General features: G+C 47.3%; 1 protein-coding gene across 2 annotated transcripts in view; it reads right to left on the reverse strand.

Moving 5' to 3' along the window:
* MED23 (mediator complex subunit 23) overlaps nt 1-22,230 on the reverse strand; it is a 226,154-nt gene that overhangs the window by 173,500 nt on the left and 30,424 nt on the right. For both annotated transcript variants that reach the window (XM_063917304.1, XM_063917305.1), the window contains exons 3-5: nt 15,808-15,895; nt 7,869-7,993; nt 7,349-7,460 (exon numbers count right to left, since the gene is read on the reverse strand). In XM_063917304.1, the coding sequence (XP_063773374.1) occupies nt 7,349-7,460; nt 7,869-7,993; nt 15,808-15,895 (325 nt within the window). The remainder of the gene's footprint in view (nt 1-7,348; nt 7,461-7,868; nt 7,994-15,807; nt 15,896-22,230) is intronic.

Below are 22,230 nucleotides of genomic sequence, written 5' to 3' on the forward strand. Positions count from 1 at the left end.
GGTGGCGGATCCCCCCAGATGGCTCCATGTAGCAGATGGCAACAATGTCATACAGGCAACAAGGGACTCTTCTCTTCCCCCTCTAATGTCGACAGCCGAAGAGCAGACTGTACCTTTTGTATACATTTCTACCTGTACCCCGTGTAAGCATTATTATTATTATTTTCAATGAGGTCAGCAAGACTGTAAAAATCAACGAGTATAATGGTGCACTCACTGAGGAATCAGCCTCCAAAGCACGGAAATAAGCGTTGCACAAAAGACAAGTAATTTGTAATATACATGTTCTGTCAGTCTGCCTACTATCTGTCTTTTGACACAAAACTGTAATGATTTACAGCCCAGATGGTTCCATGTGTCAGTCTGTCCTCAATTGATAGAAGAATTTAAGTAACATATATTTTAAAAATAAGTGAAGAGCTGGAGAAAAGCCCAATGTGACCAGCTCCTTCTGACACATTTCTAAAATAGGGGGATAGAGGGGGAGGAGTCAATCACACTTTCTAAATTAAAGTGCCAGCTTTACTCATCCACCCGTCTATACACCACTGCATTGAGCTCCAGTGTCCTCAGTGAATGAAGGAGAGAAAATAAGAATTTACTTACCGATAATTCTATTTCTCGGAGTCCGTAGTGGATGCTGGGGTTCCTGAAAGGACCATGGGGAATAGCGGCTCCGCAGGAGACAGGGCACAAAAAAGTAAAGCTTTACTAGGTCAGGTGGTGTGCACTGGCTCCTCCCCCTATGACCCTCCTCCAGACTCCAGTTAGGTACTGTGCCCGGACGAGCATACACAATAAGGGAGGCATTTTGAATCCCGGGTAAGACTCATACCAGCCACACCAATCACACCGTACAACTTGTGATCTAAACCCAGTTAACAGTATGACAACAGAAAGGGCCTCTTAAAGATGGCTCCTTAACAATAACCCGAATTAGTTAACAATAACTATGTACAAGTATTGCAGATAATCCGCACTTGGGATGGGCGCCCAGCATCCACTACGGACTCCGAGAAATAGAATTATCGGTAAGTAAATTCTTATTTTCTCTATCGTCCTAAGTGGATGCTGGGGTTCCTGAAAGGACCATGGGGATTATACCAAAGCTCCCAAACGGGCGGGAGAGTGCGGATGACTCTGCAGCACCGAATGAGAGAACTCCAGGTCCTCCTTTGCCAGGGTATCAAATTTGTAAAATTTTACAAACGTGTTCTCCCCCGACCACGTAGCTGCTCGGCAGAGTTGTAATGCCGAGACCCCTCGGGCAGCCGCCCAAGATGAGCCCACCTTCCTTGTGGAGTGGGCCTTTACAGTTTCAGGCTGTGGCAGGCCTGCCACAGAATGTGCAAGTTGAATTGTGTCACAAATCCAACGAGCAATCGACTGCTTAGAAGCAGGTGCGCCCAACTTGTTGGGTGCATACAATATAAACAGCGAGTCAGATTTTCTGACTCCAGCCGTCCTTGCAATGTATATTTTTAAGGCTCTGACAACGTCCAACAACTTGGAGTCCTCCAAGTCGCTAGTGGCCGCAGGCACCACAATAGGCTGGTTCAGATGAAATGCTGATACCACTTTAGGGAGAAAATGCGGACGAGTCCGCAGTTCTGCCCTATCCGAATGGAAGATTAGATAAGGACTTTTATAAGATAAAGCCGCCAATTCAGATACTCTCCTGGCAGAGGCCAGGGCTAGTAACATAGTCACTTTCAATGTGAGATATTTCAAATCCACCTTTTTCAATGGTTCAAACCAATGGGATTTGAGGAAATCTAAAACTACATTTAGATCCCACGGTGCCACCGGAGGCACCACAGGAGGCTGTATATGCAGTACTCCCTTGACAAAAGTCTGGACCTCAGGGACAGAGGCCAATTCTTTTTGGAAGAATATTGACAGGGCCGAAATTTGAACCTTAATGGATCCCAATTTGAGACCCATAGATAATCCTGATTGCAGGAAATGTAGGAAACGACCCAGTTGGAATTCCTCCGTCGGAACCCTCCGATCCTCGCACCACGCTACATATTTTCGCCAAATGCGGTGATAATGTTTCACGGTGACTTCCTTCCGTGCCTTAATCAAGGTAGGAATGACTTCTTCTGGAATGCCTTTCCCTTTTAGGATCTGGCGTTCAACCGCCATGCCGTCAAACGCAGCCGCGGTAAGTCTTGAAAAAGACAGGGACCCTGCTGTAGCAGGTCCCTTCTCAGAGGTAGAGGCCACGGTTCGTCCGTGAGCATCTCTTGAAGTTCCGGATACCAAGTCCTTCTCGGCCAATCCGGAACCACTAGTATTGTTCTTACTCTTCTTTGCCGTATGATCTTCAATACCTTTGGTATGAGCGGCAGAGGAGGAAACACATACACTGACTGGTACACCCAAGGAGTTACCAGTGCGTCCACAGCTATTGCCTGTGGATCTCTTGACCTGGCGCAATATTTGTCCAGTTTCTTGTTGAGGCGAGACGCCATCATGTCTACAATTGGTCTTTCCCAACGGTCTATTAACATGTTGAAGACTTCTGGATGTAGACCCCACTCTCCCGGATGAAGATCGTGTCTGCTGAGGAAGTCTGCTTCCCAGTTGTCCACGCCCGGGATGAACACTGCTGACAGTGCTATCACGTGATTCTCCGCCCAGCGAAGAATCTTGGCAGCTTCTGCCATTGCACTCCTGCTTCTTGTGCCGCCCTGCCTGTTTACATAGGCGACCGCCGTGATGTTGTCCGACTGAATCAACACCGGCTTTCCTTGCAGGAGAAGTTCCGCCTGGCTTAGAGCATTGTAGATTGCTCTTAGTTCCAGAATGTTTATGTGAAGAGACTTTTCCAGACTCGTCCATACTCCCTGGAAGTTTCTTCCTTGTGTGACTGCTCCCCAGCCTCTCAGGCTGGCGTCCGTGGTCACCAGGATCCAATCCTGAATGCCGAATCTGCGGCCTTCTAATAGGTGAGCCTTCTGCAACCACCACAGAAGTGACACCCTTGTCTTTGGTGACAGGGTTATTCGCAGGTGCATCTGCAGATGCGACCCTGACCATTTGTCCAACAGATCCCTTTGGAATATTCTTGCATGGAATCTGCCGAATGGAATTGCTTCGTAAGAAGCCACCATTTTTCCCAGGACTCTTGTGCATTGATGTACTGACACTTTTCCTGGTTTTAGGAGGTTCCTGACCAGATCGGATAACTCCTTGGCTTTTTCCTCTGGAAGGAAAACCTTTTTCTGAACCGTGTCCAGAATCATTCCTAGGAACAGCAGACGAGTTGTCGGGATTAAATGGGATTTTGGAATATTCAGAATCCACCCGTGTTGTCTTAGCACCTCTTGAGATAGTGCTAAAGCTGTCTCCAGCTGTTCTCTGGACCTTGCCCTTATTAGGAGATCGTCCAAGTATGGGATAACTAATACGCCTTTTCTTCGAAGAAGAATCATCATCTCGGCCATTACCTTGGTAAAGACCCGAGGCGCCGTGGACAATCCGAACGGCAGCGTCTGAAACTGATAGTGACAGTTTTGAACAATGAACCTGAGGTACCCCTGGTGTGCGGGGTAAATCGGAACGTGTAGATACGCATCCTTGATGTCCAAGGATACCATAAAGTCCCCTTCTTCCAGGTTCGCTATCACTGCTCTGAGTGACTCCATCTTGAACTTGAACTTTTTTATGTAGAGGTTCAAGGACTTCAGATTTAAAATAGGCCTTACCGAGCCATCCGGCTTCGGTACCACAAATAGAGTGGAATAATACCCCTTTCCTTGTTGTAATAGGGGTACTTTGACTATCACCTGCTGAGCGTACAGCTTGTGAATGGCTTCCAACACCCTCTCCCTTTCGGAAGAGACGGTTGGTAAGGCAGACTTCAGGAAACGATGAGGAGGATCCGTCTCTAATTCCAACCTGTACCCCTGAGATATTATCTGCAGGATCCAGGGGTCTACCTGCGAGTGAGCCCACTGCGCGCTGTAATTTTTGAGACGGCCCCCCACTGTCCCCGAGTCCGCTTGAGAGGCCCCAGCGTCATGCTGAGGTTTTTGCAGGAGCCGGGGAGGGCTTCTGTTCCTGGGAAGGAGCTGCCTGTTGGTGTCTCTTCCCTCTTCCTCTGCCTCGTGGCAGGTACGACAAGCCCTTTGCTCTCTTATTTTTGTAGGAGCGAAAAGGCTGCGGTTGAAAGGTCGGTGCCTTTCTCTGTTGGGGAGTGACTTGAGGTAAAAAAGTGGATTTCCCGGCAGTAGCCGTGGCCACCAAGTCTGATAGACCAACTCCAAATAACTCCTCCCCTTTATACGGCAAAACCTCCATGTGACGTTTTGAATCCGCATCGCCTGTCCACTGTCGTGTCCATAAGGCTCTTCTGGCTGAAATGGACATAGCACTCATCCGAGATGCCAGTGTGCAAATATCCCTCTGTGCATCACGCATATAGATAAATGCATCCTTTATTTGTTCTAACGACAGTAAAACATTGTCCCTATCTAGGGTATCAATATTTTCAATCAGGGATTCTGACCAAACTACTCCAGCACTGCACATCCAGGCAGTTGCTATAGCTGGTCGTAGTATAACACCTGCATGTGTGTATATATTCTTTTGAATAACTTCCATCTTTCTATCTGATGGATCCTTAAGTGCGGCCGTCTCAGGAGAGGGTAACGCCACTTGTTTGGATAAGCGTGTGAGCGCCTTGTCCACCTTAGGGGGTGTTTCCCAGCGCGCCCTAACCTCTGGCGGGAAAGGGTATAATGCCAATAACTTTTTTGAAATTATCAACTTTTTATCAGGAGCAACCCACGCTTCATCACACACGTCATTTAATTCTTCTGATTCAGGAAAAACTGTTTGTAGTTTTTTCACACCATACATAATACCCTGTTTTACGGTATCTGTAGTATCAGCTAAATGTAACGTCTCCTTCATTGCCAAAATCATATAACGTGTGGCCCTACTGGAAAATACGTTTGAATTTCTACCGTCGTCACTGGAATCAGTGCCCGTGTCTGGGTCTGTGTCGACCGACTGAGGCAAAGGGCGTTTTACAGCCCCTGACGGTGTTTGAGGCGCCTGGACAGGCATTAATTGATTGTCCGGCCGCCTCATGTCCTCAACTGACTGTTTAAGGGAAGATAAACCATCACGTAATTCCACAAATAAAGGCATCCATTCTGGTGTCGACCCCCTGGGGGGTGACATCTGCATATTTGGCAATTGCTCCGCCTCCACACCAATATCGTCCTCATACATGTCGACACCACGTACCGACACACACCGCAAACTCACAGGGAATGCTCTAATGAAGACAGGACCCACTAGCCCTTTTGGGGAGACAGAGGGAGAGTCTGCCAGCACACACCACAAAGCGCTATATATACAAGGGATATCCTTATATTAAGTGCTCCCTTATAGCTGCTTTAATATATATATATATATAGCCATTAATGTGCCCCCCCTCTCTGTTTTACCCTGTTTCTGTAGTGCAGTGCAGGGGAGAGACCTGGGAGCCGTTCTGACCAGCGGAGCTGTGACAGAAAATGGCGCCGTGTGCTGAGGAGATAGGCCCCGCCCCTTTTTCGGCGGGTTCTTCTCCCGCTATTTTTCCAGTCAGGCAGGGGTTAAATATCTCCATATAGCCCCTATGGGCTATATGTGAGGTATTTTTAGCCTTGTATAAGGTTTATATTTGCCTCTCAGAGCGCCCCCCCCCAGCGCTCTGCACCCTCAGTGACTGCCCAGTGAAGTGTGCTGAGAGGAAAATGGCGCACAGCTGCAGTGCTGTGCGCTACCTTATGAAGACTGAGGAGTCTTCAGCCGCCGGTTTCCGGACCTCTTCACGCTTCAGCATCTGCAAGGGGGTCGGCGGCGCGGCTCCGGGACCGGACTCCACGGCTGGGCCTGTGTTCGATCCCTCTGGAGCTAATGGTGTCCAGTAGCCAAGCAGCAAATCCACTCTGCATGCAGGTGAGTTTACTACTTTCCCCCTAAGTCCCACGTTGCAGTGATCCTGTTGCCAGCAGGACTCACTGTAAAGAAAAAAACCTAAACTAAACTTTCTCTAAGCAGCTCTTTAGGAGAGCCACCTAGATTGCACCCTTCTCGTTCGGGCACAAAATCTAACTGGAGTCTGGAGGAGGGTCATAGGGGGAGGAGCCAGTGCACACCACCTGACCTAGTAAAGCTTTACTTTTTTGTGCCCTGTCTCCTGCGGAGCCGCTATTCCCCATGGTCCTTTCAGGAACCCCAGCATCCACTTAGGACGATAGAGAAAAGGAAGAAACTTATGTTTTGTTATTGGAATATATTTATACCGCATTCAGACCGCAAATGCCGGATCCTACCCGGTAAGACAAACATGTACTTACCGGGTGGGATCCGGCATTGCTCCGCTGCTGGCTTTCCGACCCGGCAATATACCGGGTCGGTTGCCATAGCAGCGGAGGGAGCAGCAGCAGCAGGGGCGGGGGTGGAGGCGGCGCCGGGAGATGAGCTCATCTCCTGCGCCGCCTCTACCTATGCTGTGAATGGGAACCGTGTCGCATCGACACGGCTCCCATTCACACCGCACCTGACCCGGTAATCAACCCGGGTAAAACCCTTCTTTTTTACCGGGTTGAATTACCGGGTCAGGCGATCCGCTAAATCGTCAAAGGACCTTTCACATCGCACACTGACCCGGTTCGACACGACAATATGCCGTGTCAATACAGGGTTATTTGTGCGATGTGAAAGGGGTATTAGTAAACTATTGGCATGCATTATTTTCTTCCCTCTTACATCCTATTAGGGGAACACTAATAACCTTGAGGTATACAGGGCACAATACAGGATTTGGCCTCAACTGCAGCTCTACCCTTTGTAATAGCTCCTACATTTTATTTTTTTATGAGTGCTTAGCAGGATAGGTGCACTACAGATGGCAGCCTGTAACTTCACATTTTTCTTTTATCTTCCTGTTCACTGACAAATGAACAGAAATCCAGGTGGCTGTCTGCACTTTGGAGTGTGGAAGGAGGTTCCGGTCCTCCACTCATAACCACCATGCACTCTCTCACTGCAATGTAGGATGACCTACCACTCTCACTGCAATTTTGCTTGCCTGGCAAGCCCAGCACTGATACCGGCATACATTGGAGGAGCTGAGTGGAGATAATATACCTCCCCTCAGTGTTAACGCTATACAGAGTACCCTATTTGTATGGTATTTTTTGGATTAGCTGTGCTGTGACTAGATCCCTAAGTCTTGTCCTAGTCTCAAGGTTGTGTCAAGCAGATGAAATAACGAACCTTCATGAATGTACAGACAAATTAAACCCCAGAAGTAAGTAAAATAGAGCTTACTAGCACATACCTTATAATCAACTCCACCAATGATTTTCAGGACCAGCTTAAATGTTAAGACCCAGAGTTGTGTTCTTTCCCATTCCAAAGCTTCGGAGTTCAATAAGAAATCACATACCATTCTGTAAGAAGAAACAAAATCACATACTTGTGCGGCTGAGTAACCGCTAAAAACAAATGGCATGCTTATTTTGTTTATCACAAAGGAGAACAAAAATACATAACTCTCCTATTCTGTATTCACATATTTAATGATTTAAGGGGGAAGATGGTTCAATCCTTTGAGCGAGATAAAGTGGAGACTTTGGTCATAGTAACCTATCAAATTCTAGCTATGAGTCCATAAAATGACAGTTGGAAGCGGATGGCTTGCTAAGTGCAACTTCACTACTTTATCTCTAAGGTTTCATACATCTCTGCCTTTATACGAGTTATGTATATAGCATGTTGTCTGTAAGTCATTAGAAGTAAAACACTTGTTTACATAACGGATGGTTTACCAATCGATTCCCATTACAAGATAAACATACCTTGGAGGAAGAACAGAGGTTTCTACAGCCATTGCTAGGCAGTCATACAGGAAAGAGATTCTTTTAGGACTGTGCTGTCCATGTATAAATTTTACAATCCACTGGACACATTGCTCATGAGTATCCTACACACAAAATAAAGTATCACACAAACAGCACAAGAGATACACTCAGTCTCTCATCAAATAAAACAATGAATCTTTACAATATACATAATTATTTAAAAAATATGTAAATCCTGAAACAAGTACAAAGAAAAGGAGATTTATGGTAAGAACTTACCGTTGTTAAATCTCTTTCTGCGAGGTACACTGGATTCCACAGGTAATTACATCTGGGTGTAGAGCTGGATCTTGATTCGAGGCACCAACAGGCTAAAGCTTTGACTGTTCCTAGGATGCATAGTGCCACCTCCTCAATAACCCCACCTCCAGGCACAGGAGCTCAGTTTTGTTAACCAGTCCAATGCAGTAGCAGGTAAGAGAGACGACAACAGTTAGTAGCCAAATACAACTACATTCTCATGACAGGAGAAGGTACCAGCGGCTAATGCCATACAAACCCAAAGAAGCTAAGTGCTTCAGGGTGGGAACCCTGCGGAACCCAGTGTACCTCGCAGAAAGAGAGATTTAACAATGGTAAGTCTTACCATAAATCTCCTTTTCTGCAGCAGTGTACACTGTGATTCTACAGGGAATTACATTGGGGATGTCCTAAAGCAGTTCCTCATGGGAGGGGACGCACTGTAGCAAGCACAAGAACCCGGCGTCCAAAGGAGGCATCCTGGGAGGCAGAAGTATCGAAGGCATAGAACCTTATGAACGTGTTTCACTGAGCACCACGTAGCCGCCTTGCACAATTGTTCAAGGGTCGCACCACGACGGGCCACGTAAGAAGGTCCAACAGACCAAGTAGAATGGGCTTTGATGGTAGCAGGAGCTGGAAACCAGCCTGTACATAAGCATGTGCAATCACCATTTTAATCCATCTGGCCAAGGTCTGCATATTAGCAAGCCAGCCACGTTTATGAAAACCAAAAAGAACAAAGACAATCGGATCTCCAAAGCAAAGCTGTTCTTCACGTAAATACGGAGACCCCGTACCACATCCAAAGACCGCTCTTTGGAAAATAAACCAGGAGATGTAAAAGCCGGAACCACTATCTCTTGGTTAAGGTGGAAAGATGACACCACCTTAGGCAGATAACCAGGGCGAGTTCTAAGAACCGCCCGGTCACGGTGGAAAATCAGAAAGGGTGACAGACAGGACAAGGCACTCAAGTCTGAAACCCGTCTAGCAGAGGCAATAGCCAGCAAAAACAAGACCTTAAGAGTAAGCCACTTAAGGTCCAAAGACTCAAGAGGTTTGAATGGAGACTCTTGTAGGGCATCCAGGACAACCAACAAATCCCAAGGAACCACAGGAGGAACATAGGGAGGTTGAATCCGTAAAACAACCTGAGTGAAAGTATGAACGTCAGGCAGAGTCGCAATTTTTCTCTGAAACCACACCGACAAGGCCGAAATATGAACCTTGAGGGAGGCCAGACGAAGGCCTAAGTCGAGGCCCTGTTGCAGAAAAGCCAAAAGTTTGGCAATAATGAACTTACACGCATCATAAATCTTAGCCGCACATCAGGTAAAGTAAGAATTCCAGACCCTATAATAAATCAGAGCCAAAGCCGGTTTACCAGCTTTCAACATAGTTTGAATGACCGCCTCAGAGAATACCTTGGCCCTCAGAACTGAAGCTTCAAGAGCCACGCCGTCAAAGCCAGTCGGGCCAGATCCTGGTAGACACAAGGGTCCTGAACGAGGAGGTATGGGCGTGGCGGAAGTAGAAGAGGATGCTCTATTGAGAGACCCTGCAAGTCTGAGAACCAATGTCATCTGGGCCACGCTGGAGCGATTAGAAGAAGTAGTATTCCTCCTCCTTGCTTGAAGTTCCTTATTACCCTGGGCAACAGTGACACCGGAGGCAACACATATGGCAGCCGAAAGTTCTATGGAATTGCCAGGACATCCCCAATTGCAGCTTGAGGATCCCTTGTTCTTGCTCCGAAGACCAGAACCTTGTGATTGTGTCAAGACGCCATTAGGTCTACATCTGGTATGCCCCACTTGTCCACTAGGAGTTGAAATACTTCTGGATGAAGGCTCCACTCTCCGGCGTGTACGTCCTGACGACTGAGGAAGTCCACTTCCCAGTTGAGGACGCCTGGAATGAACACTGCCAATATGGCTGGCAGATAGCGTTCCGCCCATAGAAGAATCTTTGACACTTCTATCATTGCCATGCGGCTTCGAGTGCCACCTTGATGATTTATGTACGCCACTGCAGTGGCGTTGTCAGACTGTACTTGAACAGGCCTGTTCTGTACCAGAGGCAGGGCCAGTTTTAAAGCATCGAACACTGCCCGCAACTCCAGAATGTTTAATCGGGAGGAGAGATTCCTCCCTGGTCCATCGACCCTGAAGAGTGTCGCTCGAACACTGCGCCCCAACCCCGCAGACTGGCATCTGTCGTTAAATGGACCCAGTTGGAGATCCAGTAGGGACAACCCCTGCTCAATTGCTGGTCCTGTAGCCACCAGGTCAGTGACAGGTGAACTTCCGGAGTCAAGGAGATCATGTGAGTCCTAATCCAGTGTGGCAGGCCGTCTCATTTGGAAAGGATTAACCTCTGCAGAGGGCAGGAATGAAATGGAGCGTACTCCACCATGTCGAAAGCGGACACCATGAAGCCTAGTACTTGCATCGCCGAGTGTATCGACACACGTGGGCGAGATAGGAAACATCTCATCATCTTTTCCTTAAGTTTCAGGACTTTCTCTGGAGACCAGAATAACCGTTGGTTGTGGGTGTCCAATAATGCTCCCAGGTGCACCATGCTCTGAGCAGGGACCAGTGAGGATTTCTTCCAGTTGATGAGCCACCCGTGGGCTTGCAGGAATTGGACCGTCAGTTCCAGATGACGGAGGAGAACCTCTGGAGAGTTCGCCAGGATCAACAAGTCGTCCAGATACAGCAGGATCCTGATACCCCGACGGCGGAGCACAGCAGTCATGACCTTGGTAAAGATTGTCGGAGCCGTGGTCTGACCGAAAGGTAAGGCCTGGAATTGAAAACGTAGGTTGCCAATAGCAAACCGCAGGTATTGCTGATGCGACATGGCAATAGGAATATGCAGGTAAGCATCCTGTATGTCCAGGGATACCATATAGTCCATGGGCTTCAAAGCCAGAACAATAGAGCAAAGAGTTTCCATACGGAATTTTTCAACTTTCACAAATTTGTTTAAAGACTCGAGATTAAGAATGGGCCGGGAAGACCCATTCGGTTTCGGAACAACGTTGAATAGTACCCCCTGCCTCTCTGAGCCAGAGGCACCGGCACTATCACCCCTGTGTCCAGGAGGGATTGTACCACCAAATGGAGAGTTTTTGCTTTTACCGGATCCGAAGGGATGTTTGTTGAGCAAAACTGTCGAGGGGGACATTTCTTTAAAGAGATGGCGTATCCGTGACGGCTTCCTGTACCCAGGCGTCTGAAGTGGTCTGTAACCATACCTGAGCAAACCGCAGAAGTCATCCTCCCACCCTGGGGTCCCCAGGAGGAGGCCCGCCCCATCATGCAGCAGGCGTGTCTGTTTTGGAAGCAGGCTGACGGGCAGCCCAGGAACGTTTAGGTTTGGGCTTAGTGGATTTGGAAATGCGAGCCTGTTACAGCAAAGGGTCAGGCGTACCTGAAATTGGAGGTTGAAAGAGCGAAAGGAAGTACTTTTAGTCTTCGGAGCCGAAGTCCGCAACAATCTTGTTGAGATCCTTCCCAAAAATGATGTTTCCCTGGGATCACCTCCAAGGTCTTTTTAGCGTCCAGATCTACAGTCCAGGACCGCAACCAGAGAATCCAGTGAGCCAGAATGGACGTAGTAGACGCTTTGGCCGCCAGGACACCAGCATCAGATGCCGCCCCCTGAATATAATGAGAGGCTGTAATAATATATGAATGACATTGTCTAGCATTATCAAGAAAATCAGACGGTAGTTCCGCTTCAACTTCCTGAACCTAGGCTTCAATAGCTTTTGCAGCCCAAGAAGCCGCAATAGTGGGCCTATGCACAGCTCCTGCAAGTGTAAATAGACTTCAAGCAACCCTCCACACGCTTATCAGTTGGTTCCTTCAGAGAGGTGACGGTAGTGACAGGCAGAGCAGAAGACACCACCAGACGCGCAACCTATGAGTCCACCGACGGTGGTATTTCCCAATTTTTACTTAACTCTGCAGTGAGGGGATAATGAGCTAGCATCTTCTTGGACAGGGAGAATTTCTATCCTGGATACTCCCAGGATTCCTGACGTATGTCAACCAAATGGGCAGAATGGGGTAAAACGAATTTAGTAACCTGATGCTTGAACTTATCAGGTTTCTTAGAGGCATCTGTAGGCTCTACTTCATCAATTTGAAGAATCAGTCTGATAGCCTCCAAGAGGTCAGGAACATCCACCTGTGTAATAGATTCCCCATCAGAAGCATCTACATCAGTGTCTGCATCAGTGTCTGAGGGGTCAGTATATGCGCCATCCTCATCGGATGAAGTATCCAAAACATGTGTGGATTGTGAGGAAGTAATGGCCCGCTTAGATGACCCCTTGGTCTTAGGCGGGCAAGGGTTAGGTTTTTGTTTTGCCAAAGACTGATTTAATTGCTGTAACCGAGTGGACAGATTATCTGCCCATGGCGGATTAACCACAGGGACAATATGTGGCTGTAATGGCACAGGAGGTCCCACAGGGGGCGCAAGTCTAGTTACCAGCGTAGTCAGTAAATTAGAAAAGGCAGCCCAAGGTGGGTCTTGGTGTGCCCACGGTGCTGCAGACTGACTGAGGGGTATAGAACCCCCGGTACCTGAACCCTCAGCTGAATGTTTTCCTCCGAGCAATCAGTGGCGTCAGCACTGCATGGTGCAGGATCAGCCATGGATCTACCACCCTGTTTAGCAGACATTATTTGTAAGCGTAACCTTAGGGCGTAATAGTAAAATTAAAGCAGATAAAATACCTGACCAAAATCCCCTGTATAGTGTGACTGCAAAGCAGAGCACAAACGGAGAATTTAAGAGGTTTATGGTGACTGAAACAGAGAAAAATACCAAAGTGGTATATCCTGTGAGACACTATATCATATGAAAACCCTGATGCACTTAGCCCCCTTCAGGGTACAGAATATAGAGATATCAATGTGTGTGAGATACACAGAATAGAGAGCACACAGCAGCTACTGGCACACACAGTCACATGTACAATGCAGAAATTATTACAAACAATAAAACTGCACTGGACTAGCAATACTAAGTAACTGGACTACCAAGTAAAGCTATGTATATATACACAGATATAACAATGCACAGTAAAGACTGGATGTATATCACAGGGTACTTGTACTAAATAATCCTGAAGTTATGCATTTTTTCTTAACTAACACTGTCTAAGTGACATGTTGTGTCCTGTAAATGCACAGCGCTGATGATGCAGGCGGCTTTACAGAGGAGACATTGACCAGCAGTCCCAGAATCAGCTCAGCTTGTGTGTAATGGCGCCCAAAAGCTGACAGGGAGTGAGGGAGACAGAGCGATGCAGCTCCAGGGCGGGAACATTTGCAGTAAATGGCGCCTGGGGCTGGGGGAGGGGCTACAGGTCAGAGCCTTATCCCCTTGCTGGACTTTACCATCGGGTACTGCGGGGCCTATCTGAAAACGGATTTTTAAGAAATCCGACCTGTGTCCCTTGCCCTGGTGGTCTAGTGGGGTCCCTGTACGGCCACAGTGTCCACGCCAGCACGTCTCCTGGAGACCGCGCTGGATCGCGATTTCAGCGTGTCCCGCCTGGGGGACCCTCTTACCTCCTCCCGAAGATGCGGCCACGCGATCCAGGAGAGCAATGGCGAGTGTGTGCCTGAAGTAACCGGAGCCCTCCATTGTAAGTACCCAGCAACCAGGGCGCGGGAGTATACAGCACCACTGGGGGAGGTGAGGGAGCCGCAGCAGGAGATGTCAGCATGACATATAGCACTTCTAAGAGCCTGTACTGCGGCCCTTGAAGTCTTCTTTCTTCAAAAAGCTCTTTTCAGGGCTGCCTAGCGCAGCCCTCCCTGTTATCTGCTGCACTGCAGGCACCAACTTACAAACGGAGCTCCAGTGCCTGGAGGCGGGGATATAGGAGGCGGGGCTATGCATCCTGGGAACAGTCAAAGCTTTTAGCCTGTTGGTGCCTCAGATCAAGATCCAACTCTACACCCTGATTTAATTCCCTGTGGAATCACAGTGTACCCCGCTGTAGAAATAAATTTATTCCATTTTGGGATAAGGCTGTAACATAACAGAATGTGGAAAAATTTCTAGCAAGCGGGAGAGATCAAGTTAATGAGGTAGATTTCAATAAATCAGCAGAGGAACCAAGCAGCATAACCATCGTTGTCCTAAAAAATGTTTTCCAAATCTTAGAAGGCATTAATCCAACCAGTATATGTAGAAATAGGGTCACACTGATGGTGTTCATTGTCAATTTCCCTTATATTCCTCATCATAATTCCTGGGATGGATACTAAGCCAGTACTTTTTAAGTCCCCTACCATCCCATTGCCACTGCCATGCTTGAATATTACAGCAAGACTGTTTTTCTCAGCATTCCACATCTACAGTACCACTTATACCCCTTTCAGACTGACAATAGCCGGGTCGCAGCCGGGAATGTGTACACGGGTGCTTCCCAAGTGCGACCCGGCTTGAGACCCCTTCAGACTTGCATATTGCCGGGTTGGTGACGTCAACGCTGACTCTACCGGAGTCTGTGCTTGGAGAAAATCATGTCCAAGCACCGCCTCCTCCTACGCAGAGAACGGGTGCCGGGTCGTCTTGACTCGGCATACCCGTTCACACTGCATTGCATCCTGGGACGATCCCGGAATCAACCCTGGTCGAGACCAGGGATGAAATGCAGAGATGCTCTACCCGGGATATTCTTACAGGACCCTTTCACACTGAGCAAATTCCTGGGTTGATGCGCGTTTATGCGCAATAACCCGGGAAATTTTTGTCAGTCTGAAAGGGGTATTAGCAAATCCCTGTACTGGTTCCATCCAAAATCCAATTCAAACTACTCCGTTCTTACCAACAAGACCCTAGACATTTCAAAATACCAACCCTTTGCCCAGCTACTTGCCACATGCCTTCTCCATTGCCACTATCAACTCAGAAACAAAATCACTACAATACCTGAAGAAGCTCCACCTTCAAATTTTTAGAAACTCTCTGGAAAAAAAATATTTTTAGTAGAGCTGACCCTCCTCCCACCTACACTACCCACAGAACTTTCTCAATCTCCATTCTGAGTAAGACTTGTTCTTTATTCAAATGTTCCCACTTCCAGTTAGAATGTTAGCTCTCCTTTGAGGAGGGCCCTCCATACCATTTGTTTTATCTTCCTTGTATGTTTACCTTTCCACAGTAATAAACTATTGATATTAGATGTTCTGTAATACAATAATGACCTAAAGGCCGTCAGAAAAAGACTGATTCCAAGCATTGCAAGAATGTTTCTAAACATTATGTTACACTTTGTTGGTGCCTAACATGATATTACAGCAACTGGCTGGAAACCTATTATATGTACTCAATATTACTTGGATAAAATAAAAAGGAAACAGTTTATAAAACAACTTATTATCAGACACATGATTATTCTAAAATATTGTATTCACATTGTATATTTGATAATAAAAACCACATCTGACACTGCTGGTAACAAAGTTGTCAATATTATCATTTTGTATTTAGATGGTTTGTCATTTATTACAGTTTTAGGAAGTCACTAGGCTATTTTTACTGTAAGTTACCCTTTTCTTAAATTGAATCATTTATTTTTTAGATTTTCTATTCATACCTGGGGAAGGTCACTCCAGTATTGTCTAAATGCTCCAAGGCAGCTTATAAGCTTTGTCTTTTCATCTTCAGGTGTATCCATAAACATACTGCAAATATAAATATGTATGCAAGAATAGTAAAAAGTAAAATAAATGAAGACCTCAAACTCTGCATGTCACAGTGAAATCTGGCTGTTGAGACCTTGGTTCTTGTTAAAATGATCTCTTCCCCTGACCCAAAGCACGAAGTACTGGCTTATAGGACTACATTTATCAAGCCTACACTGAACAAAGAAAATAAAGCTCCCATGTTGATATCCGCTCAGGAACCAAAGGGTAGAGTGAGGGTTTTCAAAGAGATAGGCAAGTACAGCAACAAATGGCCATCCTAATATGTGGTTTACTATGTACATTTACCATTGGCCAGCAGAATAATAGGATTTTAATTACCTATTGGTAAATCCATTTCTCGTAGTCCGTAGAGGATACCGGGGTCCATTTAGTACCATGGGGTATAGATGGGTCCACTAGAAGCTTGGGCACTTTAAGAAATCAACAGTGTGCGCTGGCTCCTCCCTCTATGCCCCTCCTACCAGACTCCATCTAGAAACTGTGCCCGAGGAGACGGACATACCTTGAGAGAAGGATTTAAAGGACAGTGGTGAGATTCGAACCAGCTCACACAAACAAGAGGAAAGCCATGCTAACCAAACTTGACGAGGAACAGCAACAGCTGAACCAACAACAATACTTAACCAATAACAGTGCAGGAACACACAAAGCACTGGGCGAGGGCACCCAGTATTTTCTACGGACTACAAGAAAAGGATTTACCGGTAGGTAATTAAAATCCTATTTTCTCTTACGTCCTAGAGGATACTGGGATCCATTTAGTACCATGGGGATGTACCAAAGCTCCCAAACCGGGTGGGAAAGTGCTGAGGTGCCTGCAGAACTGATTGACCAAACTGAAGGTCCTAAAAGGCCAAAGTATCGAACTTGTAAAACTTAGCAAACGTGTTCAAACCTGACCAAGTAACCACTCGGCAGAGCTGTAAAATAGAGACACCCTGGGCAGCTGCCCAGGAAGAACCCTCCGACCTAGTAGAGTGGGCCTGTACAGATTTAGTAACCGGCAAACCTGCCATAGAGTAAGTATGCTGGATAGTAAGCCTGATCCAGCGAGCAATAGACTGCTTTGAAGCAGGACACCCAATTTTATTGGGATCATAAAGCACAAACAGCAAGACCGATTTTCTGAGACACGCTGTCCGCTTCACATAGATTTTCAAAGCCCTCACAACATCCAGGGACTTTGAAGTAGTAGAGGTGTCGGTAACCACCGGGATCACAATAGGTTGGTTGATGTTAAACGCAGACACCACCTTTGGTAGAAATTGCTGACGAGTTCTGAGTTCAGCTCTATCTTCACGAAAAATCAAATAGGGGATCTTTTGAGACAACGCCCCCAATTCCGACACCCATCTTGCAGAAGCCAAGGCCAACAGTGTGACGGTCTTCCACGTAAGAAACTTAACATCAACCTCCTGTAAAGGCTCAAACCATTCCGATTGTAAGGAACTGCAACACCACGTTGAGATCCCAAGGTGCCGTAGGAGGCACAAAGGGCAGTTGGATGTGCAGAACACCCTTCATAAATGTCTGAACCTCAGGGAGAGAAGACAATTGTTCTGGAGGAAAATGGATAAGGCCGAAATCTGGACTTTTATGGAGCCCAAGCGTAGGCCCACATCCACACCTCACTGCAGAAAACGTCCCAGTTGAAACTCCACCGAAGGAAATTTCCTGTTTTCACACCAAGAGACGTATTTTCTCCAAATACGGTGGTAATGTTTAAACGTTACCCATTTTCTGGCCTGGATCAAGGTAGGAATTACCTTGTCCGGAATGCCTTTCCAGGCTAGAATTTGGAATTCCCCACCGACGTGTCAAGCACCCGAACACTTCCGGGTGAAGGCCCCACTCTCCTGGGTGGAGGTCGTGTCTGCTGAGGAAGTCTGCTTCTCAGTTGTCTACTCCCGAAATGAAGATTGTGGATAACGCCACAGCATGTCTTTCTGCCCAGAGGAGAATCCTTGTTACCTCTGACATTGCATTTCGGCTCTTCGTTCCGCCCTGTGGGTTTATGTACGTTACCGCCGTCACATTGTCCGACTGAACCTGGATGGCCTGATCTTGAAGATGTGATGCCTGTAGAAGGGCACTGCATATGGCCCTCAGTTCCAGAATGTTGATTGGAAGAATGGTTTCCTGACTTGCCCATTTTCCTTGGAAGTGTTCCCCCTGGGTGACTGCTCCCCAACCTCTGAGGCTTGCGTCTGTGGTTAGCAGAATCCAATTTTGAATCCCGAACCTTCAGCCCTCTGTCAGGTGGGAAGTCTGAAGCCACCACAGAAGAGAAATCCTGGCTCTTGGCGACAGACGTATCCTCTGGTGCATGTGGAGATGCGATCCAGACCATTTGGCCAACAGATCCTTACGTACTGCAGCGCCTCCTAAGCGGCTACCATCTTTCCCAGAAGTCGAATACATAGATACACCGATATCTGGGTTGGATTTAGAACATCCCGCACCAGCAACTGGATTACAAATGCCTTTTCCAAAAGAAGGAATACCTTCTGTGCCTCCGTATCCAGTATCATCCCCAGGAACGGAAGCCTCCGTGTTGGTTCTAGGTGAGATTTTGGTAGGTTTAGAATCCACCCGTGATCCCAGAGAAGTCGAGCTGAGAGGGCAATGTTGTCCAACAACCACTCCCTGGATGCTGCTTTTATCAGGAGATCGTCCAGGTACGGAATTACGTTCACTCCCTGCTTGCGGAGAAGAAACACCATCTCTGCCATCACTTTGGTGAACACCCTCTGTGCCGTGGAGAGACCAAATGGCAGGGCCTGGAACTGGTAGCGACAGTCTTGTAATACAAACCTTAGATAAGCCTGATGAGGCAGCCAGATTGGGATATGAAGGTACGCATCCTTGATATCCAGAGACACCAAGAATTCCCCTTCCTTAACGCTCTCAGAGACTCCATCTTGAACTTGAACACCCTTCACACCTTGAATACAGGTTCAGTGACTTGAGGTTTAAAATGAGTCTTACTGAACCATCCGGTTTCAGTACCACAAACAGGTTGGAATAATAACCTTTGTTCTGTAGCTGAGGTGGAACTGGAACAAGCAAGCCTGATTTGAAGAATCTGTGAGTTGGGAGTTCCTGAAACTCCAGTCTGTACCCCCAGGAGATGAGCTCTTTGACTCAGGGATCCTGACATGATGTCGCCCATATATGACTGAAATCTCTTAATCGGGCTCCCTCCTGCCTGTCGTCCAGGCAGTGCGGTCCACAGTCTTTGAGAAAACAGAACCTGAGTTCTGTTCCTGTGAACCTGCAGTTGCTTGTTTTCTGGGTTTACCTTTATTGCCTTTGAAGGCTGTAGAAGAACCTTTGGTTTTATTTTTAAATTTTGCTGTCTGAAAGGACTGCAGAGTTGGAGCAGAGTACGTCTTCCTAGCTGGGGGGGCTGCGGAAGGAAGGTATGTAGATTTACCCGCCGTAGCCTTGGATATCCATGTACCCAGTTCATCTCCAAACAGGGCCTCACCTGTGAATGGTAAGCTTTCCACATCTTTTCTGGAATCCGCAGTCCACTGATGTAGCCATAGGCCCCTGCGTGCCGACACTGCCATGGCCATGGTGCGTGCATGGAGCAAACGTATCTCTTTTATGGCCTCTACTATAAAATTTGCAGAGTATTTGCTGTAGGAGTAAAACTATCTCCCCTCTGGGTAAGGAATCTAACCCCTCAATTAGGTTACCTGACCATTTTGCAATGGCCCTAGTGATCCATGCACAAGCTATAGTGGGTTTTTGGGCCACCCCCGCAGTTGTGTACAGAGATTTGAGAGTGGTCTCAATCTTGCGGTCAGCAGTGTCCTTTAAGGAGGCTGCCCCCGGGACAGGTAAGATTATTTTACGTGACAACCTAGATACCGATACATCAACAATCGGTGGGTTTTCCCATTTTTTTTCTATCATCCTGAGGAAAAGGGAAGGATGCCAGTAACCTTTTAGGGATCTAAACTTCTTGTCAGGATTAATCCAAATTTCTTCAAGTAGGGAATTTAATTCCTTAGATGCAGGGAAAGTAGCAGAGGATTTCTTTTTTACATTAAAATAAGATTCCTGTCACTTTGTCAGGAATGTGCAGGACGTCACTGATAGCTTCTATCAGGGCCTGTATTCCTTGTGACAGAGCTGCACCCCCCCCCCCCCCCCCCCTCCCGAGTCACCTCACCCTCCTCTGCGTCTGATACATCATCATCAGTGTCAGCCTGCAGGTTTTGGGCCAGTGTACACTTTTGTGAACAAATGGTAGGGGTCTGAGACGTTGGTATGGACACTGAATCTCTATTCATCAGGTCATCCACAGACTGTCTTAAGTGTTGCATCTCTTTCTCATTTTGGGACAATTTATGTGAAATATTTGAGATCATCCCTTTTAATGAATCCAACCATACTGGTTCGTACCCACTAGCCTGAGAATGTACTATCCTGAGTACACTGTAGTGATCCCCCTGGGGAAGAAAAACACTCTGCCGTGCATGAGACACACTCCTTTGACACTGTAAAATGTGAAAGAACACACCCACACAGGAGAACGGTTAAAAGCACAGTTAACCCACACACAGCCCTCTATGGAGACACAGTATGATGTAGCAAGCCACACCACGCCCTTATAGCTAATGCCAAGCTTAGCTGGGTTGCCCACTAAGTACCCTTATTATTCTAGCATTGCTCCCTCTCTCCTGGTATGACCCCCTGGTACTGCTGAGGTAATCTGGAGTCCTTGTGGAGGAGCTGCGCTTCCCTGCTAATCTGTCTGTGTAAACTGCAGAAGGGAAATGGTGCTGGTGAGCTGCTGGATCCGCTCAGAGTGAAGCCCCGCCACCTCAATGGCACGTGGTCTTCCCGGGTTTTTGATACTGGCTGAGTTGATTTTGGTGCTTAACAGTGGGTCAGAACCCCTGTAAGCGCTATGCCACTGTGGGTAGTTGTTTAAAACCGGCTCAGCTCACCCCTTATAGCAGTTCCGCAATGCTGATCTGAGCCTGGAGACGCAGTCTGCACTCAGAGCTGCGCTCCTTCCCTTGTGCTGCCATAATAGCCGGCAACCCCCTAACTCGGGATGCCGGCATAGTACTCACCGCTCTTCAAACTTCTGGCTCTGTTAGGAGTGGCTGCATGCTGCGGAAATGTACGCTCGTCGTGGTGGGGCTTGCGAATGGTTCCCTCAGGAGCTCGGTGTCCTGTCAGCGGGGAACGGGACCATTAACCCTATAGGAGGTTGGGCCGTCCCCCTCCCAAGTCCCATGAAGCAGACAAGCTGGTGCCAACCAGCCCTGTCTAAAAATAACAAAGACTATAAATGCAGAAAACTATTCAGGAGCTTCCCTAACCGGCTCATCCGAGCACATTTTCTAAACTTAGTCTGATAGGAGGGGCATAGAGGGAGGAGCCAGCGCACACTGTTGATTTCTTAAGGTGCCCAAGGCTCCTAGTGGACCCGTCTGTACTCCATGGTACTAAATGGACCCTGGTATCCTCTAGAACGTAAGAGAAATAAGGATTGTGAAGCTGAGGTGACCCATGCTCGAGTCAGGAGAGCAAGAAGCTGCAGGCTGAGAACTGGAACAAGTTGGAGATAGAAAGATGGTCTGTACCTGGAGGGTTGGTTTCCATCAGAACAAGCTTTGCCAAGTCTTACGTACATGAGAAATTATTACATTGGTCAGAGAACTATTCAGCTGTCCAATACATTGGCTCAGCTGAGAGCTTGTTGATCTGGCAGAATATGCCTTCATGTTGAAACAAATAGGTTTCCATTTCCCAACGTAGACATACAGAATCAGAGGTGATCTATCGGTCTTCTGCTTTGACGCAGGTTAGACCATTCGGTGGGTATCATAGAGAACTATAAGATCATATTAGAAAAGTGTCAGCCTAGAACAGGTGCACTATTTTTGGATGAATTCACCCATATTTAATTTGTTTACCATTTCTAGTAGTCACCCTCAATATCCAATTCCATCATAAGCTCACCCTCCTCTTTGGAAGAGAAGGAAGATTAAGACCATCTCTACAAAAAGGTACTAAGGGGGTGATTTAGACCTGATCGCTGGGCTGCAAACTTTGCTGTTCTGCGATTAGTCGCCACCTCCAGGGGGAGTGTAAATTAGCCGTGCAAGTATGCTATCCCATGAGTACACCGAACTGCAAAAACCCACAGTGTGCAGTTTCTGCGCAGCCCAGGACTTACTCCTACAGTGCAATGAGAAAAGGCTAATCGGGGCCGGAGCCGACGTCACACATCCTCCCTGAAAACGCTTGGGCACACCTGTTTTTTTCCGGACACTCCCAATAAA

The sequence above is a fragment of the Pseudophryne corroboree genome, chromosome 4 (assembly GCF_028390025.1).
Source record: "Pseudophryne corroboree isolate aPseCor3 chromosome 4, aPseCor3.hap2, whole genome shotgun sequence".
Classification (NCBI taxonomy): Eukaryota; Metazoa; Chordata; class Amphibia; order Anura; family Myobatrachidae; genus Pseudophryne; species Pseudophryne corroboree.